General features: G+C 37.8%; 1 protein-coding gene across 1 annotated transcript in view; it reads left to right on the top strand.

The window, feature by feature from the left end:
* Nucleotides 1-25,880, top strand: part of CTPS2 (CTP synthase 2) — a 78,090-nt gene that overhangs the window by 35,728 nt on the left and 16,482 nt on the right. Inside the window, exons 15-17 of the mRNA XM_085323143.1 lie at nt 20,795-20,891; nt 23,556-23,611; nt 25,428-25,524. Of these exons, the coding sequence (XP_085179269.1) occupies nt 20,795-20,891; nt 23,556-23,611; nt 25,428-25,524 (250 nt within the window). The remainder of the gene's footprint in view (nt 1-20,794; nt 20,892-23,555; nt 23,612-25,427; nt 25,525-25,880) is intronic.

Below are 25,880 nucleotides of genomic sequence, written 5' to 3'. Positions count from 1 at the left end.
AACTGCAATCAAATTAGAAAGTAAGAGCATTCATTTCTGTAGTTGCAGAGATGAGTGGAGCTGGGGCACCACAACTGAAGGTAGGATTGATGGAGCTATGGCATCATGGTCAGAAGGTTTTGATGCATGTTTAATAATGGATTAAGTGGGGTAGTAACTCAGGCTCCATCTTTTTTGTTCCTGTAATGTAGAGTTTGTTACTATCTTTCCCCTGCCCCTTGCCATTTTTGATGGGTGAACAGCATGTGAATCTGTGCTAAATGTGCCGGACTAAACAGGGTTAGTCTACCAGTGGATTTCCATGCCGTTCACTGCCCCTGCTAGAGGGACAGCACTCTATTGCAGGGGTGAGGCTGACACCTGGGGCAGTTACTGTCTCAGTCATCCTGTTTAATCCTCTACTGATGTGTCAACGCCCTAACCTTCCAGTGTTTTTCCAGCTTCTCAGTTGTATTTTGCAGTAGTATTAACACTATTGGCAAATGAGACAACTAGTTTAAGGCTAGTTTAGAAACCTCTGTGAGGCTTCAAATTACACTCTGACTACAGTATAGAAACATCTGCTGTCAAAGTGAAGTTTCTTATAATTGAGAACATATTTGTGGATGTTGTGTATATGGAAAGAAAGAGCAGGGGCTGTTTTGTGCTTAGTGTTCACTGAATAAGCAGTCTTACTCAGCTGATACCTAGCTTCCAGGCAAAACCCTTTGTTAATTTTGTTATAGTCTAGATTGAAAGCGGAGAAAGATGACAAGACAATTTAAATGAGTTGGACTGGATTAGTGACCATGCATAGGTATGTTTTCTTTCCTGATGCAGAAATCTTGCACAGCTGTCATATAAGTGTGACTTTTTAGTGAGTAAAGCAACAGAATAGTATTTGTTTTGACCCAACACTAGTAGAAAGAATGCACATTTTTCCATGCCCCTCGTAAAATACCAATCCCCGTGCTGCACCAGGACTTAAATGTTATATATACAGTCATAATTCAACAAGAATTTTAAAATCAGTTTGTACCGGAGATAATTTGCAAATAGTAAATGGTGCAAACCATGAAGATGCAGGTATCTGTTGCTACCATAATGTGGATTCCTCTTGGCTATAAGGAGATTGGTCATGACCGTGAGCAGAATATCAGTCGTGTAACTGTTGTCGTTGTCATGTATTTTTGCCTCTTTTGCAAGAAGAAAAAGACATTAAATATGAGGTACTGATAATCAGTCTAGTACCTGGCACCTTTTCCAAGGTGCATGCTGGCAGATGTGGGAGCTAAATCTAGTGCAGATAGGGGAGTTGCAATAAAACCTACTGCTGCCAGTACCATGGATTCTAACTATGAGAACAGGAAATAAAAGATAAATTGGAAGTTAAGGAACATCCAGTTAAAAAACAATTTTCTAAAATTATCCAATAATTATGGGTGAGAAGTTCACTGAGAACTACACTATAGCTATTGTAGAAAACCTGACATTGCTTCAAGATATTAAACTGTTAGATGAAGTTAGATGAGTTACAGAATCCTTTCTGTGTCACAGATGATGCATCACTTATGCTAAAATTGCCATTATTTGTAAAGCCTCCAGTGGTGACTGTACAAAGGTTGTCTCATCTCACAAATTAAACTTGAAGTATATGGGTTATCCTGATGGTGAGGCAGTTTGTTCCAGGCCTGCCCTCATTTTACTGTGATGTATACCTAATAATACGTTGAAGGTGTCTCCCTAAACAGGACTGGGTGTAGCTGCTACAGGGATGAACGATTTAATAGAATGCTTTCCTTGTACTCAGCTTCACATTGGTGATGTGTTATTCAATATAGCTATATGCATCAGCTTTTGTTGTCATATATACATATCTGACAGACAACATATTATATTGCTGAATCTCCATGGGATTAGATAGTCTATGCTATATGAGATGTTGTTTTGAGGAAGAATGTGTTTCAAGAAGAGGGTCTGTTCTACTTTCTGAACATCTCACTTATGCAGCAGTGCAGGAGGGTCATTACCACCACAGCTAAAAGTTAGAGTAATTACTAAAACTTTTTGTTCCTTTCTAAATTCTGATATGTTTTATGGAACTTTTAAGAGTGCTTAGAAGTACATAAATCTGCAGTCCAGCAAGGCACATAAGAATTTACTGAGTGCAGCAGTTTGCTGAATTTCAGATGGTGGGGGGAATGTAAACTGTAAATAAAATAATGCTGTACAAGGGGCATTAGAAAGTTTGTTATTTTCCTATTGAGATTGAGTCTTAGCTGTCTTCTGACCTTGGAGATGCCTGGACTCTCAAGATATTAAAGCTGTATCTCAGGACACTTCTTTCTCCTGAAAATGAAGTTGATAAGAAGAGGTAGGATCAGGTTGTCTAGTCTGTGTTTTCAAAGCATTGCTGCTCTGTACTATGCAAAGCCTGATAGATAGTTCAAAAGAGGCCTAAAGGTAGATCTAATTAAGAACATGGTCATATAAAGTAGGAATTAGATGGAATCAAGATGCCTAGCGGTGAAAGCAATAAGAAACTCCTTTGCCCTGCTTTCTCCTTGTGCTAAAGATGTCTACATTCCCTAGTACATCATATTCTGTTTTCATGCAAATCCAGAGCTACTGTTTGTGAATGTAGTTATCTAGCACAGTCTTGTTACAGAGCCAGAAATTTCACATCTGATTGTCTCAGGTCTGGAGGGGGCCTAATCCGATATCTATTCTTACAGGTTATCTAATATGGTTTGATAGAATGGGGCCTGACATAACATGCATTAGTGATTTTTGTCTTTTAAAACATGCTTAGAGCTTGAGTTGATGTTTTGTACAGTTCTATGATAGGTTGCTCTTGGTTCTCCTTTTGTGCATGTGAGGAGGATGGGGAATCTCTATCTCCGAAGATATTTTGCCTTTTATGTTAAACAGCAGGTACTAGGAGAGAGATCCTCTCTGTTAGGGTTCTGAATTTCTGACCACATATGCCAGCCTGAACTGTTGAAGAAGGCAGCAAGCTGTCTTCATACACTGGGTAGGGAGAATGAGCACTCAGCCCAATTAAAACAAACAAACAAAAAAAAAACAACAAAAAAAAGCTCCAGCCCCTAGAAATCAGTTCTGATAAGACTTCAGTGCCTACAGTGAGCCAGAGAGCCACTGTGACTGTGCTGCAGCTGTTCAAGCCTTATTGCTGAAGTAGGAGGAAATCCAGGAGACAGTGCCACAGTGCAGGTAAAGGGGCTTGTGCTAGGAAGTGACCTTAGCTTACCTCCAGAAACAACTGAGATGGGAAAACAGCAGCAGTCACAAGAGGTGCTCTCAGGGAGAAAGAAATAGTGGTCATTTTGTAAGGCTAAATCTCTCCGCCTAACTTCTGTGCCTTCAGCACTCTTGTGAGAACAACCAGATCGTGGTCAAACCTCTCTGACCTAGTCAGACTCAGCAGCACAAAGTGCAGAGACAAAGAAATAAAGAGCCAGGGTGGTTAGCTAGTGGAAGGCTAGGGCCAAGAGAACTTAGAGCTCTCTCGGTTCAGAGAAAGAAGTGCTTATCTGCACTAGTTGAGCAACACCAYTTGCTAATTCTCAGTCAGAAGTCTGCAACTGTGGTATCTTGGATAAATTCAGATTATTAGCAGTATTCTAGCTAAGTTTGAGTATCTTCTTTGACCACATGTAACAGATACTGAAAATGACATTATGGCTTTACCTTTTGCAAACAAATCCTGTGTATATTAGCACYTCTGTGTATTGGTTTTGTAGATAAAATAGATATTCACTGATTTGAATAACCTTTTTAGTCATCTCTAATAGAAGAATTTGGGCCAATGAAAGCAAAAGACTCTTTGTTTTACTCATTTGTTTTGTTTGTTCTACAGAGTCAAGCATTGCCCTGGGGCACAAGGAGAACCAAAGATTAAATTAGGGAGAACTAATTAGGTTTGTGAGAAGARTGGCAATTGTCTAGCTGTGAATATTGAGTAGTCCATTGTCTAAATGTTTTAGTTGTGAGGGTGGTCCATTGAAAGAATGAATCTATGGCTACTTAACACTTTTGTTGGGGGAAAAAAAAGAATAGTCAAGAAAGGATATAACTTGTGTATCTGACTTAATTTTAGCATTTCTAATTAGGTAATGTAGTTACTAAATCAAAGACAAATTATAATCACTTAACTAAGTAGCAGCAGTAGTAGTTTGAAAGTTCTTAGTTCATGCAAATGCGTCAAATGATTAGTTTTTATGAATTACAAAGCAGAACTTAGAARTGGATTTGCATTTTGTTATAAACAGAAGTTAGCAAATTATTTGTGTCAGTCRTAACTCATCTATTAGGTGTGCTGATGGGGAAACCATACATATCAATTAAGTTGAATCAAAGTTCAACCTCAGGGACAATTTAATTTGTTTCAGATTAGACTTGTGCTCAACGCAGAGAAAGGTTTTCCTTTTCTGACTTTCTGATTATATACAAAGATTCACAGCTTTCCCATAAAAAATAGTATTAAGAAGTTTCCTAGGACTCAGAATCAAGAATATATTTAAGAATGATTTTATGAGAAAGTTTTAATTGTCTTTTGATTCTAAGGCCCCAAGTATGTTATGGAACTTAGCCTTAAAGCTGGCAACAATTTGGAACAAACTTTTGTAAGCCTGAGGTACTTACAGTCCCCAGCCTGAGGACTGATACTGCATGTCCTATGTGTGTTTGAACCTCCAAAATATCAACAAAGGTGAAGCATTAGTTTCCCTCTGAGACATTATTAGTTTATTTCCAACCATCTTTGCACACTYACCTTTTATTTTCCCTCATTCCCACCCAAGATTGAAAAGCCATAATACCTGGCTTTGAAGAAGATGGAATTATACAACGGAAATTAATGAAAATATGTATAAAAGAATACACTTGGTGATTATTCTGTTGTGGTTAAAAATAACAGGTTTAATTAGATGCTACTTTCAAAAAAACTGAGAACAGTACAGGTTTGGGGTTATTATTTGCCCCTGGTTAATTCTAATTAAATTAGAATTAAATTTCTCTAATTAAAGAGAAAGCCTGTACAGGAATCAGGGATATAACTTGCCATGAAATTGTTAACATTGGTCTCTATTGATGAGAAGGAAGCCTAACAGTTGCCCAAGAGCCTGGCAAAAACATCAAAACCTCAATATTGCACAATCTGTAAAATGAAAAATAAGTTTTGACAACTCATAGCAGACATGCTGTGTCTGCAAACAAAGCAGATGAGCAACCATTGCTTTCTTGCACAGCTTGGCTTTGTGCAAAGYTTTTTTGTCATATAGTAGAAAAATATTCTAAAATTTCTCAGAATAATCCATTTAAGGTAGAAGTAACTAGATTTCTTGCAAGGTGTATATTCTCATACTTGCTGTTTCTCTTACAGTTAATGTAAAATTTTATATGATCATACACAGAAACAATATTAATTCTGTAACACTAAATAAATTACTGTTTTTGAAATACAGTATCACTGGCACCATTATTTAGTGAATGTGTTCCTATTAGCACCTACTCACCCAACTTACCTGCTTTTTCCATGTGTAACCAGAGCTGAAACTTAAGSGACAACACATTTAGTCATCTTTCTCTTCTTGGGGGTATTGAGAACCAGTACTTAAGTGAAGAACTGAAACAGACTCTAAAAGTTCTTTCATAATGAATTTATTTAATTTCTTTTTCATTCCACCATGTCCTTACAAATGCAGCAAAACCTGAAGTTCAAGTGGCAAGTGGCACTGGGAGGACCTGTATTTGAAGTTAAGAATTAAAAGGAAGGAAAGAACCCAGCTTGCCTCTTAGAACCYGGATTGAACTGACGAAATATAGTTATGAATTGAGCACACCTGTGGTGATGTCTCAGGTGGGCAGTGAGTTTGGTGTTCTCCATTGCACTCTACAATACCACTTAAGAACAGCAAATTTGGGTCAGACTACAGATCCATCTAGACCAAAGGCCCATTTGGCCCAGCACCTGTCTCCAACAATGTTGTAAGTAATTATCTATGGAACAGTATAGTAGGGCAAGTATGGAGTGATGCTTCCCCAGTATGTTTCCCCCTTGCCTCCAACTTACAGCTCGGATGTTTTCTGACCCAAGGTGGTAGGGAGGACATAAACTGCACAGTATAAATTGAAGCCACCATTGATATGAAAAATGTTACAGTGATCTCCTCTGTTGTGATCTTTCTTCCTTTAGTAGTTACTGCTCATGTTGAATTGCTTTTGATGTTTACTGAGCACTGAAGTGACGTTTTCATAGAGCTATCTATTGTAGTCTCAAGGTCCTGTTTCTGAGTGGCAGTGGTCAGCTGAAAGCCTATAATTACAATGTGAAATTAGGATTGTGAAATTAGGGTTGTTTTATCCCCTGTGCATTGCTTTGTGTATGGCTCTGCTGAATTTCATCTGACACTTTAATCATCAGTCACTGAATTTCAGAAAATTCTTTTGTGATTCTTTGTAGTAAGCCCTCATCTTTATTATCCTTGATAGCTTATGCGTCATCAACAGACTGTCACCTACTGTTCATTTCTTTTCCTTTTTATCAAATGTGTTGAATGTACTGATCTTAGAGCCTTGAATAACTCTACTGGTGTTTKCCTCACTGTGAAAAGTGCATCTGCACCTAGGGAGAAATAACCCTAGGCACCAGTACAAGCTGGGGGTTGACCTGCTGGAGAGCAGCTCTGCAGAGAAGGACCTGCAAGTGCTGGTGGATGACAAATTGACCATGAGCCAGCAATGTGCCCTTGTGGCCAGGAAGGCCAGTAGTATCCGTAGGTGCATTAGGAAGAGTGTTGCCAGCAGGTCRAGGGAGGTGATCCTGCCCCTCTACTCAGCCCTGCTGAGGCCTCGTCTCGAGTACATGGAGCTACTGGAGAGAGTCCAGCGTAGGGCTACAAAGATGATCCGAGGGCTGCAGCACCTGCCCTATGAGAACGGCTGCRRGAGCTGGGCCTGTTTAGCCTGGGGAAGRGAAGMCTGAGGGGGGATCTTATCAGTGTGTACAAGTACCTGAAAGGAGRGTGTCAAGGGGAYGGGGACAAACTCTTTTCAGYTGYCCCRTGYGACAGGACAAGAGGCAATGGGCAGAAATTGAAGCACAGGAAGTTCGGCCTGACCGTGAAGGGGAATTTCTTCRGTGTGAGAGTGACAGAGCACTGGMMCAGGTTTCCCAGAGAGGTTGTGGATTCTCCTTCTCTGGAGATCTTCAAGGCCTGCCTGGATGCAACCCTGTCTRACATGCTSTAGGTGACCCTGCTGAGTAGGGAGGGTTGGACTAGATGATCTCCAGAGGTCCCTTCCAACCTTACTGATTCTATGATTTTCTCCCACCCTTGACCCTTAGCTTTTGTTTTTGTTAATCCTGTAGCTGCTTAGCTTTTCYAAGAGCCTTTGATAATAGGCCTTATTGACTGTCTGTTAGAAGCTTAGAGGACTGTATTAACCAAATCTCCTGTATCCACATACTTCACCAAAGAACTGCAACAGCTAGGTGAGATGCAGTCTTCCTTTACAAGATCTGTGTTGGCAATGTCCCAACCTGTCATGCTTGCCCAAGTACCCACTACTTACACACTTTTTTTTTTCTTTTGTTTTTTTTTTACAGTTTCTGTTAGTTTGCCCAGTATGGACAACAGATGTATCAGTCTATAAGTTTCTGAATTTCCTCTGAAGCACTTGCTGCTTTAAAATCTTTAGGTAACAATGCTGATAAGGAGTTAYTCACCACAGTTACTAGGTTAGCTATTTCACCCTTCAGTTGCTGCAAAATTCTTGAGTGGATACCAGCTGTCCCCAGTGATTTCTTATTGTCCATTTTGTTGATTTGTTTTGTAACCACTTCTTCTAACACTTTAGTTTGAGCTGGGTGTATCACAGACTCCTCTGAAAGTTTTTAGCATGAGAACACTTTTCCAAGTCCTTGTCAGTGAACAAAAGAAAAATGCTCTTTTTTTATGCAGTGGTCATAACTTGTGTGAGTGGGTTTTTTTTTTCCTTTTCTTTTTTTTTTCCTAATATGCTGCTAATTTATTAGATTTACCATGGCAGATTTTCTCCTCCTGCTCCGCGTGAAAAATAATTCACACTTATGTCTTTTACAATTTTCTCAACAATTTTTTTTTGGGGGGGCATAGTGTTTTGGTGCTTATACATTTAACTTGCAAGTATTTATGTTGTATCTATGTTTGGACATAGATTTAGTTTATGTGAAATATGCTTTAATAGTCTTCCACTTTTTTCCTTTCTTAAGGCTGTCTTTATAAGAAGGATTTTTATAACTAGAATTGCATTTTAGATTTTCAGAAAGCCTTTGATCTTTCTAGTACTTAAATAAGGAATTATGTGTGACTAATTATAAATCAAATAGGAGAGCTTTATATTGTGTATAGAGCAATTTTCTGGATGAATTGGACCCAGGTGACTATCTGTCAATGTCTGATCTAACAAGCAGAAAACACTTACTTTGTGGAGGACTGTGTGCACAAGTCTGTCTTAGTAATGCTCTAATATGTTTAAATTGTGTGGCACTTCARTATGAGCTGTGCAGCTCCAGGGATGGTGTATATATAGGCTGACAAAATATGAATATGGAAGGGTCATTCACCACACACAGTCTTAAGCAAGCTGGTTCAGCTGTTAGGGCAGAACAACACTGCTTTCCTCATGGCCTAAATTAGAATTTCAAGCTGCTGCATTTTTTTGGTGCAATTATCAGGTCAGAATGTGTTGTCCTCTGGATGTGTTTTTCTCTGCATAGAAGGGTGCTTGGATGGCTAGCTTAAGTTAGCTGCATAAATTTCAAATAGCTAAAGTTGAGTGTGGTGATTCTCACTCACAGAGACTGACTCAGAAATCCTATGGTAGGCTGTATTTCCTCACAGCAGTCCAGTTTCCCTTTGGCAAGTTAAAAAGACAAAACTGATCAATAAGATAAAGTAGATTTGGGGGGGAGGGGTTGCCAAAAACTCCTAATCATGTGATTGTAGCACAGAGAATAGTAAGAAATCATGAAATTGTATGTGGGAAACTGCATCAAATCACCTTAGATTATATGAAAGCCAGTTTCAGAACAGTGTTTCTCCTGTCTAGGTAACTGATAAAAAATTTTATTAAGATGCTGGCCTTGTTGCAAGCCTACCTGTGAATCTGCCAGTTTGCATGGTAGTGAGACACCTTGTTAGCCATGTGACTTCTAAAATGTAGAAAAAGATTAGATGTCACAGAAGTAAATCTGCTTTAATTTTCTCATATACAAAATGGAGTTAGTGAAACATACTTGCCTTTGTAAAGTGCCTTGATAYCTGCAAGGGAAAGGTTCTGTGCAGCAGTTGAGAACTTCCATCGTTTTTGTTACAGCCTTGTACACATCTAGGAAGGAAAAACTGGGATAGAGGGTGTGTCTAAGAGCATATGAGACAGAAAAACCTGAGGAATTCAGAGGAGTTGCACAGTTGCATTGGAGAGTGGATTTAATGAGATATGAGTGATCTAGTCATCATGCTCTTAACTACGTCATTTTAATTAAAAATGAAGAAAATCAGATGAATTTTTTTCATTTAATAAGTGTAAAAACCGTCCCCACCCCTCCCCCCGTTAAGATACCTGATGAAAGCAAGGTAGAAAAATAATACACAGCTTCCCCCCAAAGGATTTTCTTTTAATTAAATACAAGGTTTGTTGTTTTCTTAATTCTTTTCCATCCTTTACCTGTATGTGATCATAAGAGATTCCATATCTCACAGTTAGGCACTGAACAACAGACCTTTATTTGCAGTGGATCCTCCAGTGACTTACTGTAGACCTGTGCTTTTCACGTTAAAATTGCTTCATATGCTTTCTGATTCTTCATTGTRTCTTTGAAGACATATAAGCTATTAGAGGTGTAAGTGAAGGATAACAATGATTTTGTATGGGCAGCATTTAATATGCAATTGTTTTGTGTTTGCAAGACTGCAACAGCTTTATGTTGCTTCATATGAGAGTTACCTGCTGTGTTAGCTGCATGCTATGTAGGATATTGTCGCRTTAGGTGACACAGTCTAGAACTTTTTGCCGTGTGGCAATACTCTCATTCTTTTGCTGGTTGCTTGGTAAACATTTGTGTGTAGCGTATGAGTGGATTGTTGCATTATCCATTGAATTGATCTGTACCCTGCCACCCACTCTTTTCACAGAGGGTGTTCARAGTATGCTGGGTGTGCTCACCTGATGTCATGCTAATTAAATACCTATTTGATTTGCCGTAGTATCAAGGTGATTTCATTCCACAAATATTACTTGCTTTGAAACAATATTGGTGAAATATTTTTTATTTCCTGTAGGCTCTCACCATCTTGTTGTTAAATGAGAAATGATATAAAGATGCATTTCTCCTCCTTTCCAGCCTTTTTGCTAATGATTCTTCATGTGCATATATATACCCTCTTTGCTTCTCTTTTTCTTCCTGTCTTCCTCTTCCTACTTTCTCATGCATGTCTTTTTCAATCTGAGGTGGATTTTATATTTTTAAAATGTATKTTTTCTTCATTTTTACAAATGAGTAAGTAGATCTGTAATTCTTACGGTTTTATGATGTGTTAGCACACACATTTCTGTACTATCATGTTGACTCTGAGCTGGAGCTCATATTTGAATCCAAGCATCTTAGTTATCCTCACTGTTGCCTTGTGTGGGGAGGAAAAAGAARTGATTAGCATTTGAGCTCTGCTGGTGTAGGTGGCATGGATACAGCTGRTCAAGCGATTTGACACTAAGCTCAAGTCTGAATTTGATCACAAATATCTTTATAGGCACAGTTAAGGAAAGCAAATTCAAAGCAATTAATCTCATTTGATGTTGATAAGGGAGAAAGTTAATATACCACGAGGAGGATCACAAGGAGTTCAGAGGTGCATTAAAATTTGGACAGTGATGTTTATCAGGTTTTTGGAGAAGGCTGAACAGATGAAGTGAGATAAAGATACTGCTCAGAAGRAAGACATCATGATTTCTGCTTGCAATGAAAAGGATTTGGATTGTAGGTGATGAATTTTCTACCAGAGATAAGATTCTGGTAGTTCAAAGCAAGAAGATACTTGGCCAGCTGAAGCATCGCTGAGTAGAAGCAAGGAACTATTAAATGTAATGCAGAGCATGTGACTTGGAGCATTCCTGAAATGGCTAGCAGAGGTAATTAATCCCTGCCATAGGATTAATATAAATCATTCGTTTTAGTTTTCTGAAATTGATGAGAGGCGTTCTGTTGTTGGACAGATAGTAATGAAAATGCCAAAGTATTTCTTTAAGAGATAATCTGACTAGTAAAAATTAAATTTTCATTATCTCTCTATGCTGTCTCTATTTTTTTGGTTCAGTATAGTTTAGAGTATTCTTGGAAATCTGAGAATTAAAGGTCAGTGGCTCATTTACCATTATACAATATGCATCTCTTGTTGTAGTTCTTCCAGTTTGCCAGCTGGAATGAGAAAGGTTATAATGTGTGTGGGATGGAGGATAATGACCCATGAAAGTAATTTGCACTGTTGCTGTTCACTTTGTGGGGGGAAGGAAAATCCTATTACTCATTGCTGAAGAGTTTTCCATAGGACTCCATGTCCATTCTCTATAAATAATGAGATATCCAGCTTTCAGGTTGTTCTTTGCAATTTGGGAAAAGCAGCAGCYGTCACAGATCAGACAAAATCAACAGGGATCCGCCAAGAGACTTCCRTTATCCCAGGAGTGCCATGGAAGATGAGTAAGAGTATTTAAAATTTCAGTGATGGAGGCCTTCTTTCCAGAAACTCCATTAGTATCTCTGTTCCCCATTAGTCCATAGGCCTATTGCTGTTAGAATCTTTTAATAGTAAATTACCTAGTGGACCTCTCTGTTACTTAATGCAGTAGCCAGCTCTATAGTTCCTTTTTGTTTTGTATGCTTTTATTATGAGAAACAGAGTATTAGGGGCGAGGGAACTGACAAAACATTTAGACAGGAGTTAAACCAAACCAGAAACTTCCAAAGTGGAAGAGAGAAGGGCAATATAAAAAGGCATATAAAATCTATATAGTAGATACAAATCTCTGTTAAAACAGTTAAGTAGTCCTGCTTGCCTTCCAAAAACAGTTACTTAAGCTTGCATAGAGTTACTCCTGGTTCTAAATCAGATGAGTGAGATGCTACTTCCAGATATGAAAAAGAAAACAAAGAAAAGAAAGGRGGGTAGAAGATAGGAAGAAGCACAACTGTACTATAAATGAGTATGAGAATTACTCTAGCCTTCATTATCTTCTCTAGAAAATTACAGTTTAAATATAAAAGAAAAAAAGAAAACAGACTTGCTCATCAGAACAAATTGCTTTGTTTAAARTTACATTGGTTTGCCTGAGTTGATTGTTCTGTGTAGTTTTGCAGAGTGGATTCATCTGAACTGCTTGTTAAACTAATTATATTTGTTACAGTATTTTGGTACCAGGAATAGAGTAATATTTAATTTCACAGCTATCTGATACGGTTCTATACATCTAAAGTTTAATTTTTTTTTGCATTGATAGACAAATACCTTATAGAAGAATTTTAACATGCTTGCTCAACAGTGTCTCTGAATCATTTCAAGATGCTCTCTCAATATCTTTTCTTTGCTTCAGTTGGTTCAGATTTTGGATTGTATTGTAGGAGATTTTTTTGGTTTTGTTCTTAGAAGTTATAAGTTAAAATAAGTTTTCTGAATAAGTATATTCTTTTCTCCTACTATTCTGCTCATTTTCATACAAGGTACATTTAACAGAGATACTAATTTAGCTTAGCTAGTAGAGACTCTTCTTTTTGATGTGTGTGTGTCAAGTTTTAAGCTCTGGTGTTCATTTTTAAGGTGATCAGTCATTAAAGTCCGTGGCCTACCACTGATCAATTTGGTCGTGGTATGAAGCCTGATATCTTCATTAGAAAGAGTAGTGGGTGGTAATGGACTTTGGTTTCTACAAATCTGTGGCACAGAACTCCTTACGGAGGTAGAATCCATTTTTATTTCATTTACTTCAAATTTTAAAGAAGGCATTTTCTTGCGGCAGTGTAAAGCAGATATATTAAGCAGTCTCTTTTTCAGTTTAAAACGTCATTTTAGTTGTATATTAAATAAATGTATAATAACTAAAACTAGTTGGTGAATTCACCTTAAACTTCATGAAGTTGTTTGTTTCAGTCAAGCATATGTTGTCATGTTAAGAAAATATGATTTATCAGATTGAATCACAGACAGAATAAAATAATTTCTCTTAAAACAGAAAAATGTGAAAAATACAGTCATGTTTAAGTGTGTGTTCTTATAACAAACAGGGAGTCCAAGCTGTGAATAGCATTTGCACTACTTATTTTCTTGTGGGACTAGAACTTTTACTTGAAATTCTATACACTTTCAGTCTCTCTTTCAATACTGCAGTACAATATTGTRCCATTCCCTTTTCTTTCAATAAGCTAGCCTTTGGATAGGAACTTTTTCCACCTCCGGTAAATGAAAAAAAAAAAAAGCTCACAGGTATATTTTATTTCCAGTGCATGATAACTGTTAACTTTCGGCATGCACATGCCAAGATTTCAGCAGATCGGTGGCAAATGTATCTCCCCACATATATTTTAAGGCCAGACACAGAAGGAGTACTTAAAAAAAATGAATTAGAAAGAACGAACTGTGGCTTACTGTTCTGATTAGCATTTGAGAGAGATTCCTCAAAAGAAATGTTTCAACCCATCAAGAACATTTCCAGGGATTTGTTCTCAATTCAGAAAATGCCTAGCAAATTTTATACCACAAAAAAGTACCCTCTAATTAGAATAGGACAATCTATATTTTTCTATTTGCTGCCCACTCGCTTCCTTTCTAAAAGAAATTACTCATTTTCTAGGTCCCAGATCATCAGGTACAAAATTGCCACTGGGCAGATCAGGAAGGACGGACAGGATGTTGGGATGACTTGTGACATCGGTCTGTGAGAAASATCAGTGGTTGGAATCCAGGCAGTCTCACTTGCAAGTCTGAAAGTGGTCTGATCACGTTAGGAAATGGGATAGAAAACAGTTGCAAGTTCTCCCCATGTACCCTCTGAGGTTATTGATTTCAATAGGAAATCTTAAGAAATTTATTAACAATTACTAGGAGAGTACAGGTCGTGATATTTGAAATTCTGGTAGCCTCTTATTTGAAATTCTGGTAGCCTCTTCCAGGCAATTTCATCTCAGTGAAGGTCTGGAGGGATGAGCATTTGAAGTAAGCCATGTTTTTCTGTGGTTCAACTGATGTTGAAGATGGAGATAACTGATAATGAAGTAGTCCTAACTAACTACCCTATTAATAAATGAGAAATAGATGGAATAGAGACTTGCTAATGCATGGTAACTCAGGGTAGAGAAGTACAGAACATGGTGGTCAGTTTTGAGGTAAAAATATGTTTTTATCTCTGCTAAGGACAATTTCAATCATTTCCTTGACTTCTTTGCATTGCTTAGGTAGTGACCTTGTAAAACAGTCAGAAACTATTAACTATATTGCTGTTTGGACAATCTCAAGGGGTAGGTGTTTGCTAACCTCTGTATTGTATTTTCTCTGTGACTGAGATTCTTGATGGAGAGAGCACCAGACTTGGTCTCTCTCTTTCTGGGTTGTTTCCTCTGCTCTGGAATCCTCAGAGAGAGGAAGACTTGCTTCACAACCTCCTTTCTCTGATGTATTTCACATGGATTTAACCGAATTTGATAAGGGAATTATCTAACAATTTCAGTTGGAGAAGTCCCTCTAAAAGACACTAACAGAGTTTTGATTTTGAATAGCTGCAAATGTCCTAATCCTTCTGAAATKAAATCAATGAGTATTAGGTCATTGATTATAATGTGACCTGGGCCAGTCCAAAGTCTGCAAATGCTCATCCGCTTAATTTTATTTATTCAGGTCTGTGGCAAATCCTGTACTTACTGGCCTGGCATGACCAGCACTCCAATGTATTTCCATAGGTAGCGTTGTCTAAACTTGTTCCCTTTGCTAACACTAACAGTCTGAAAATTTCTTCTTAATCAAGTCTTTAAGCTGACTCTGGGATGCATGACTGGAATAACTTGAATGAGTTCCGAAATGCTCTTAAGCAATATTTATACGGGCTTTGCATATCGACATCTTCATTAACTTTCTCAGTTCAGTACACTGTGGTTGCGAATGAGTAAGCACTGTTTGAAAAAGGAGCTCACCCTTTGTGTTTTGTCTGAAGAAAGTGTTACAAAACATTCTGTACCTGAATTTGTGCTTATTCAAGCAGAATCTTTCTTAGAGAGTTTTTAGACTTTAATTAAATAAATGCTATAGGGCAGTAACTTAATTCTAAAATAGGAAATAACAAAAATTTGTAAGAGGATTGTCCAAACTAGAAAATGGCTGACAGTAACGTGCTATGGGATGGAATTAAAAAAATATAAAAATAAAATAAAAATCCTACAAGGAGTCCAGTTACTTAGGGAATGAAGTCATGCAGGTTAATTTCCATTTTTTAAGAAACATAAGCTAAAATTTGTTGGAATATTTGGGTTCTGTGCTATAGTTCAGTTAAGAGAGCAAAGGGCAGGTTTTTTCAAACTGGTTACTCATGTAACTGTGTAGCTGCATGAATCGGGTATTAGTGATTGCTGTTTTGAGCTTATGCACGATGGTGCTCATCTTTCTGAGAACACATTATATCAATCAAAGTAAAGGAACACTGAGCTGTCTGGCATTTTCAAGTGGCTTTATGGCAATTAGCCACATGCTGGAGGGCTGAGTGCTTCAGACAAGTGGGCAATGATGTGGTTTGCTTGGAACGCAGAGCTCTGGGGACAGGAGCGTACCTAACTTCTGTCACGTGTGATGTTGTCACGCTTAACATTGGGGATTCTGGTGACTGCGTTMTCCTCACACATTCTTTCAGTAATTGCAAATGCTAAATCCCTGATTTTGAATGAACGAGAAAGAGCATCTTTTTTATTTACTTACCAAGTTGGAAGCTGTTGGCACTGCTCTTACTGTTGCATCTGTCATTTTTTTTCTTAAACACTTCTGTACTTTTGTTTCCAAAATGTCACTTTAGCCATCCATTTGTTGATGGTTGAGCTTGTTTACTGGTGAACTTGATTTGCTTGAAGCAGATCAACCTGAATCTAGCAGATATTGATTAATCCTTCAAGGAAATGATTCCTCTAGACTGAGTCCTTGACAATTTGTATTGCTGTTTTCATTCCACAGCTGTGTGCAGCAGGGAGTAATATTCAGAAGGACCTGCTTCTGTATTCTCTGCCTCCATCAACTTTCCTTCTGYACACGTCTTGTGTGCTCAGAGCCTTAGAGCCTCTTTTCAATGTTCAGTTAATCTTTAGAGTCAGTGTTTCTCCTGATGCTTTGTCCAGCAGTGCCAAATTGTTTGTTCACCAGGCAATGTGAATTTAAAAGGCAGAAAAACCTAAAAACCTACTTTCAAGGCTGATTTGCCAAGTAGTTATTCAAATTAAGGGATCCGTTCGGTGACAAGACAGTGCACTGTRGCTGTTGAGTACTGCTGAGTGAAAATACTAAAATACAGTATCTATCCCCTCTATGTGCTGTAAGGTAGGTCTCTGAGTATACGTAACTCAAGCTTGGCTCAGCAGCACRTTCGCCTCCTGGAAACACCATTCTCAGCTGAACTCATTTCTAGATGGTAGACAGGAACAAAGATTTGAGATTTGGGTTTCAAAGGCAGAGGAAGGAAAAAAAATCTGTCTTTTCCTCTCAAAAATAATTTTTAACACCACTCTCCCCCTTCCCCAATTCCAAGATAGATGTATTCTTAAAAATGGCATTGCAAGATGTGAGGCAAAGACAAATTTTAATGGCCTGGGGACATTAGCAAAATGATATGTGGTAGGTTTCCAGGGGCTTGACTTCTATATATTGTATGTAGGCTTGAGAGGTTTTCTCATTTGCTTTTATGCATTTTCTAATAAAAATGAAACAATCCAGGCTGTAGATTTCTGAAGGAATATTGCATTTCATGGATGGTTAAAGCCGCTGTTCATCAGTAGTGTGATTTAATGCCAATCAGACTGCTTTWTATCTGGAATGTGCTTTGTGTTATGTCAGAGTGATTCATTATCTGTTTCATGTTGGCTGTCTGGTGTGTAAAATGTGTGATCCCTGTAAAATCCCTGTGGTGTTGGCAGTTTTCAGAGATTGGAGTAAGAAAGATGTAATTAATTCCTCACCTCTTCTTGTATCCTCCTTTCTGATGCTTCTRTGTTGCTTGTGGTGCCTGTTGTTCTCTGCTRTTCTCTGGCTTTGAAGAAATAACAKAAGAGTTGATTAATTCTGTGGCAGGAAGCATGAACTCTAAGGTCTTTGAAGAATTTACTCACTTGCACAGTTTAAAATAACCACCACATGAAAATTCATCTTTTATCTAATCAAAAAAAAAAAAAAATCTGTAAAATATGGCAAATTTTCCCATAATATGAGTTTGCTTGCTGGTGCTCTTTGCTGTTCTTTGGCAGTAGGGCCACAGTGCCACTTTGCTTTCAGAAGCTTCTTAGCACGAACTTTGTTGCAGAAAAATTCACATAATAAATAAACACTGTGAGTTGTGCTATGATAGCTGCTAAAGTGGAGCAGAGCCACAGAGTGTATCAAAAAAGAAGAGCCAGAGTTAGAGTAGCCCTGAGGCATTAATTCATACAAASTCCTTTCCTCACCAGGTCACAAAAATTGTTATTTGAAGCTTGTCTATTCTCTTAGTATCATAAACCTAAAAATCTTGGGAAGATAGAGAGCTAGATAATAATGCAAATAATGCAGCTAGCAAAGAGCAACAAAACAYGAGCATAAAAGCAACGTGCCCGTAATAGGTTGCAGAAAATCTGCCACTGATAGAAATGAGWTTGAAAAGTTGTGTCATATAGCTTTTTCTTAAAAGATACCTCAGTTAAGACATTAGCAGACATTAATGCCAGTTTAAAGGGTTGGGCCTTCTTTCAAGTATGTGCCCCTGGCCACACTACTGTGACCATTGAGACAGGGAGGAAGGGCTTCTGAAATGCAAAGACTAATGCAAATTCTTCCCTGAGAGCCTGCTCCTGTAACGGGAATTTTGTTGGACTCGCAGCCCTGCACTGGGCTCTGACCTGAAGGGTGGGAGATGCGCTTGGCAGAGCAGATGAAGCTGGGGTTTCACAGGCCGGCCATGTTCCCGGCTGTTTTCTAGAGCTGGGGAGGGACTCATGAGCATCCCGTGTTTGTTTTGTGCCTACTGGAAGAAGGGAGCGCAGAGTTGAGAGTGTAGCTTTAGCCTGTTCAAACTGGTACGTCCTACTTAATGAACAGGAGACTGTCTATTTGCGAACTGATGTTTTTGAGTCTTCCTGACGAACACTTTTAAGCGCAGTAACTTGGTGAAATCTGCTATGGATTGCATGCAGTGGGCCCCTTGGTTTAAAGGCAGTGGTCTCATGAAGGAGTCTTAAGAATTGAGCAGTGCTTCTCAGGACGTTACCCTCTCCCTCATCTTTTGCCTATGCTTCCTTCTATTCTATGTTACTCCTCTCAGGATGTTTTGATACAGAGAAGACCTCAGCAAATACTGAAAGGCAAGAAAATGGTGAAATCTAAGTTTTTTTCTAAGAAAGAGGGAAAAATAGATATAGTTATTGTCGGGGTTTAGTTAGCAAAGTCAGACCAGAACTTTCTACCCACAATTTTTAGTAAGAGAAGTCTGAAGCTGAGGTCAGTGGACAGTATTTGGACTTTTGTGAATCAAGGGATATCAGATCTTGACTTTAGCCTCCAAATTAAAAAAATCTCAATCCTTGCGGTCTTTCTTGTCAACCACAAATACTCACTAGGCAGCTATTAAATTAGAATTTTCATAATTGGAGAAGAAACGTATACTTGAGACTGGAAAGCTATTTGGCACCACTTCAGCACCCATTTAACAGGAAATAGGAACATGACTTTAAGGTTATCTGTAGTCTGGATATAGGCAAGTAAATAACACCTCATAGGAAATATGTGCTTGATTTCAGRTTAACTGAGTGTGTTCCATACTGTCATATACATTCTAACTGCTTCTGAAATTCTGTGCTTTTTTTTTAATATAATGTTGGCCGCTGATGCAAAAGAGGAGTGAAAATAAATGGAAGGATATAAAATAAAAGTAGACAGTCTTGTTATTATTGGAGCAATATGGATTCAGTGAGTGTTTCCTTTGAGTTTTTGTGTGTGGGGGGGAGTTGTGTGGCTTTTTATTTTTTCAGCTGAATGCTGCATGGTCCTCACCTTCATGTTTTTGGGGGGTAATTAGAGGATCTGCAGTCTTCTAGTGGTTTGATCACAACTTCTGCTCATGACATTTTATAATGAGTATATAGCTTATAAATAACATTTTGAAGGTATGAGGTTATACAGAGATAATTGCACAGCTGAAATACATTGGCACAAGGCCAAAGGCTAAGCACCTTCTACCATCCCTTSTAAATTGAATAACTTCACTTTATGAAGTGTATCATCAGAAATTGTTTTTATTACTCCCAGAGGGCAAATTAAGGTTAATAAAAATCCAATTCCAGACTACCCATATGTGTGAACATTTGTATTTTTAGAACCTTTCTTTGTCAATAGCACTCCTCACTGAGTATATGTATGCAAATATGAGCATGTAGGTCGTAATTTCATCTTATGTGTTTCTACCATTTTGAATGTGTTTACATCTCTGCGGTAGACTTTCTCTAAATATAATTGACATACCCAGCACAATTTTCAGACTGTAGTCCTTTCATCGAGCAATTGCTTGGCATATTCACTTACTGCCACCATCTTGGAATCCATTTGACTCACGTAGCAACTATTTGCCCCATATTCTTCRGTTCACAAAACCAGTATCTAAGTATGCTCTTTACTGAAAGTTAAAGTATCTTTTTCAGACAAGGCAACCTGATATTCTGTGGATTCTTCAGCAATCTAAGGAAACATTTTAGTAAAGGAGAATTAGAGGGGAAGATTCATCCTTACTCTCACAGTCATAAATTGGTTATGTATTTCATCAAAAATAGTACACACAATATGTTGAAATCACTTCTTCTAATATTCTACTTTTATAATGTTGGATTAAACTCTTGCTGSAAACGTTTTCTTCTCTTACTCCTCACTCTGCTGCCCCATGCGCTCCTCCTCTCCTCTCCCCCCCACAAAAGTGGAGTTGCCTTGTCTTAAGGCAGTTTTTTCTGCCTCTTAATGTAAGAAACAATATTAGTATATAAAGAACAGTGTAAGGAAAAATGAAAGAAATGTATACTAAAATTTACCTAAGATAATCTGTCAGCCTCTATTCATCTGGTGCAGCAATTTACCATATAACAGGTATAATCTTTGGTGAATTTTTTTACTTCCATGAATTTACCTGTTTAAAAAAAAAAGATCTATGCAACTTTTAGAACCCATAATACCTTGTGACAGAATCAGTCCATTTCTAGCATTTTGATTTTTTTAAAGTTTTTTTTCCATCCAGAACATTTAAGGAACTCATAAATTGCTTTTATTGATCTTAACATTCAATGAAAGCGTTTCACTAATATTTTTCCTCCAAGCGTTTGTAATTATGACCTTACTTTGCCTTTCCTAATGTTTTGTTTTCATTATTGGGACTTTAATACAGTGAGTATATTACTTAACTAAATAATGTTACCATTTATGAATCTGTGCAGGCTGTTGTRTGATTGTTGCATGTTTTCTTTCTTTGTTGGACAAAAGAGTATTTAAACAATTTTCCTCTAAAGGTTATTGACATGCCGGAACACAATCCTGGAGAAATGGGTGGAACAATGAGATTGGGGAAGAGGAGGACTGTTTTTAAAACACAAAATTCTGTTTTAAGTAAGTTACAGTTTTGCTATTATCACTCGCCTTTTGGATAGGAACTCTGTAACATGCCTAAGCAAAAATACCAAGGCACTTTTTGCCGAAGGACTAGAGCCTCAAACARGCTGTTGGATGACAGCTTCCCTGAGCTCATTTGTTCTGATTCTCTTTCATATACATTTACCCTGGACAAGAATGAAAAGGAACAAATGAGAGCCTGGGACCTGGAAGTCCCAGTAAAAAAGTGAGTTAGGACTTGATGTGTTACATTGCTTTAAATAAGCAATGAGGAGACTATTCAGATAGCTGAAATAAATTTTAAATGAATAATTTTAATTTTAATACTTCATTATTTTCGTAGAAGGTCAGAGTGTAAGGAAATACTAGGGATATGTCTCAAGTTTCCTTCTGATTTTCTTTGAGTTGATAGGACGTGTAAATGATGCATCGTAAGAACAGTCATATTCATCAGAGCAATGATCTATCAAGCACGTCATCTTATCCCTAGCAATAGCTAAAAGCAGATACTTGTGAAGGACTATTGGAGGAAGACATGCATGCAGCAATAATTCCTTAATATATTCTTGCAGTAAATTCAGTGTCCAGTAATTAGCAGTTATGACTTCCTGAGATGTAGAAAGTGTAGCTTTGTGCTTATGGAGTCTGATGGATAATTTTTTATTAAATTAATCTAATTATTTTCTAATCTATGCAAACTTTCAGCATCTGCATTATCTCCCGGCAGTTCTGCATTTGTGTGTGTTGTGTGAGGATGTATCTATCTATTTTTGTTTAATACAAGCCTACTTGCCAGCTATATTGTTTTATGTCTCTATTTCTTACATTAGAGCTGTTTTTTTCTATTGAGTTAAGATATAGCCATCATCATGCTGTACTTTCTGCTATCTCCAGTGTGGATCAAAGCTTCCTGTTCCTTGGAGCTTCACTACAAATCATTCCGTAGCATTGCCAATTCACCTCAGCCTTAAACATCATCTAGCCTACTCACCTTAGTCATCTTCTTGTTTTGACAATATTTGCTGGTCTGTATCCTAATCATAATCAGGCCCTGCTTATCTCCAGTCTCTGACCCTGCACTGTTCTGTGCCTAATCCAGCCCTGGAAACAGTGTTGTTTTGAGAAAGAAAATTATTTGTTGTAGGAAATTAAAGGAAAATTATTTGCTGTAACAGAAAGCTTCAAGAGGCAGTGTAAAGCAACCACAGCATAGAACAAATGATTCCATTTGAGCGATACGCATTTTAAAATTGCAGCAATATTTGATTCAAGTCCCCTATTAACAGGCCTATTTTTACAGTAGTAAAACAAGCAATTCTAAAAATACGTAAAATACAGTTTCTTATCCATAAATAGATACGGGTATATGTTCTGTATTACTCTGCCTTTGACATCAATCTCACAGTGAAGAAATAATCTGAGTTATTAATATATTTAGCTTTGTCAAACTTAGGAAAAATATCTCTCTGATCTTAAAAAATGGCTTTGTCAGAAGATCAAAGTGTACTACATGTGTTTAATGAAAAAAATCTGCCTTTACAGAGAATGTATTTGACAGTGATCTGACTGGCAGAGGTGACAGTTCACCTATGTGTAATACAGATATGCAATCACAATGTACATTTTTTTCTTTTTGCTTTACTGTAATTGTTCTGTGTCCTTACTACTTAATTGAAAAAATTAATTAAAAAATTACAATATGTGGTAATTTTTGTCTATCACTGTGATTTGTTTGGATGACARTATTTGTGACAGGCTTGTAGAAAGCTCAGATAGTCTACTCAGGAAATCTCATTCCTGTTCCTCGTGCTTTAAAACTTGAATGTAAATTTTGTTTTTTAAAAAGTGGTTCATTAAAATTAACACAATTAGCTCTTTTCATAAGACTAGAATACTATCACACTGCAATTTTGGAAATTTTTTTTTCAGTTCATTTTTCTACCAATCCAGAAGCCAGACAGTAGTCTTAGTGACACTGGGATAAACTGAGAGCAGAGTTTGGACTGTTAATTTAAGTGAGAGCTATATTAAAATTCCATTTTAGTGCACGTCTCAAACTCACTCTTTGTTGATGGGTAATGTAGCCTTCCACATTAGGCTCAGAGGACTGCAAGAGTCATTTGGGTAAAGAGATCAGGAAAAGAGAGGAATACAGTATTCTTTATGTAATTGCTCATACTATGCCAACTGCCAGGCATAATCTGTTAAAATGGAACAGATGCAAGCAAAAGGCTGGAGTTCTTCCTTCACTGAACCTTTTGCATGCAGCTATCCTAAAATACTGCAGGGATTTTATGTTGCTTGTTCACTGAAGCATTTGTTTTGTAGCTTTGGCTTTACAATAAAGCTGGCTTTTAGATTCTGCAGTCTACCTAGGCTATTTTTTGTCTGGAAATGCTGAATGTGAATCCTGAATAAGCTCAGGTAACAAATTAAAATATACAGTCATGACTCAGAAAAAACAAAAGTTGTAGTGAAATGAGTAGTGTCCTGTTACTTATTTTCCACGTGAAATTGTGAAATTCTTTTCAGGTTTAAATTCCACGGCATTGTAGTTCAGTGAATTGGTATTTGGAAGGTAATTCTGTAATTCCTAGGTCTTTCCTAGAAATAATTGCAAAAACCATTAAAACCTTAATTACTTCTCTGTTGTATATTCAGGGAAACTTTATGGCGATGAAATGTTTGTAGAGGAACGACACAGGCATCGATATGAGGTAAGTACWACCAACATTCTTTGTATACTCAGAAGTTACAGCTTAAGCAAATTGTGCTTCTCCTGATAGGCTTCTCTTTGGAGCAAATGGGAGGTTTCTGACATGAAACAAGGTTTAATAATGTTTAGGTAGAATCATATAGAAAGGAAGGAATCTCTGGAATTCATTTGGTCCAGCTTCCTGATTGGAGAAGAGCCAATTTCAAAGTGAGATTTGACTGCACAGGGTTTTGTCCTGTCTAATTTTGAATATCTCCAAAGATGGAGATTCCACAACTTCTTTGGACAACTTATTCCACTGTTTAACCACTTCATTCTACACCATTTTTCCTTATATTTAGCTGAAGCTTTTCTTGGGCAGTTTGTATCTTACCTCTCAGCCTTTTGCTGTGTACCTCTGAGTAGAGTCTGGCTCCATCATCTCTATACCATCCCATTAGAGAGCTGAGGACAGCAGCTAGACTTTGCCCTTTGCCTTCTCTTCCATAGGCTGAACAAGCCCAGCTCCTTTAGTCACTCCTCCTATGTTGCGTGTGCTCTAACCTCCTAACCATCCCGATGGCCGTCTTGTGGACTTGCTCCATTTTGCCAATCATAGAATCATAGAATTGGTAAGGTTGGAAGGGACCTCCGGAAATCATCTAGTCTAACCCTCAGCGTAACCCATACAGGAATTGAACCTGCAAACTTAGCATTAGCAGCATCATGCTCTAACCAACTGAGCTAAACCTGCCCCCAGAGGACTGTCTTGTACTGAGGAGCCTGAAACTGAACACAGAGGTGTTCTTGCAAGTGCTCTTCAGTGGGGAATAATATAGTGCACTGATCCTGTCATAGAGACAGTGTAGCATCTTAGTAAAATTGTCTTGGAAAGTGATGTTAGACATGACCTGACTTTCTGTGAAGTATTCAAAAGCTACAAGATTGTAATCCTTAAGCGTATTACTCCTGGGCTGAWTAGGTTTAGTAAAGGCTTAGAATATGCTCAGGAAGTCCGCATTCTTCCTTAGTCCAAAAGTACGTAAATTTCAGACATCTGCATCTCAAAGGCTCGTTCAGATCACTTGCGTCTTGATAATCATCCAGTTGGCCCCTGGTTTAAGTTTGCGCTTTCATTTGAAAACATCTGAGCAAAGGTGCTTGCGCATATTCAAAACACTGTCATCCAAAGTGATGTGGAGGAGCCAAACAGCTACAGTTAGCTCTGAGATAGTTCAGAAAGCACCTTTGTCCGTCAGTGTTTCCAGGGGAGCCTGAACTATGAGGTGTGTGCATGCCACAAATTATTGAGGCAACTTTAAGTTCCCTTAAAAGCTGGGCAGAGAATGTGACAGTGGTGAAGGTACTCAGAGTTTGATTAGTAACCAAATAGTTAGAATATCACTAAGGAAGTGGAACAGCTACCTCCAGAGCTCCTCAGTCTGAAGGGTTTTGAACCACAAAGCCTGTGTCTTAGACCACTAAACTATGTGATGTTCAAAGAGAAGATCCCTGCTGTTGAAGGTGGGCCATTTCAAAAGTGAGGAATGTAAGCTGCTCTGAATCAGGAAGACAGCAAGCAAGAGAGACCTTGGATTTAGTATTTTGTGTGTATTTATTGTGAGTTTTTAAAGTGCTGATTCATCTGCTATTAGAAAAGAATGCTAACTTTTACAAATTTCAAACCAGAGTTGTTAAAACAAGAAAGTAATAGTTCCCAACTTTTTTCTCAATTCTTTTCATTTTTACATACTTAGTAAATGCATTACAATAGAACGACTACTGTTTATTAAATCAAAAAATAGGTAGAACTACTATTTTTTTTTCTGATATTTCAGGTGAACCCAGAATTGATTCGCTGCTTTGAAGAGAAGGGTTTGAAATTTGTTGGCCATGATACGGAGGGGAACAGAATGGAAATTATTGAACTGGAAAGTGAGTTTCTCATTTGTTTAGCTGCACCATGAAAGCTATGTAAACTATAAGTAATTAAATGACATGTAGACCCAACTCTGAGCTGTCACAACAGCCAGGGTACTGGTGGGTATWGTTGAGTCCACTTGGGTATTATAATGGATGAAGAATGAGAATATTTTAGGAGCTTTCCACTTCTCCTTCAGGACTATTAGTGCATCTGATTGTCAGAAAGACATATACTACTTTTTCAAAAGAGTATATTTCTGGTTCAGTGGCATCATGTAGTCATATATTATCACAGAATAATTCAGAAGGTAATCTAGTCCAATGCCATACTTAATATGAGGCCACTTTCAAAAACAGATCAGGTTGTT

The sequence above is a fragment of the Rhea americana genome, unplaced genomic scaffold (assembly GCF_003343005.1).
Source record: "Rhea americana isolate MKP2758 unplaced genomic scaffold, rheAme1 scaffold_82, whole genome shotgun sequence".
Lineage (NCBI taxonomy): Eukaryota > Metazoa > Chordata > Aves > Rheiformes > Rheidae > Rhea > Rhea americana.
This window is presented reverse-complemented; position numbering and strand designations above follow the sequence as displayed.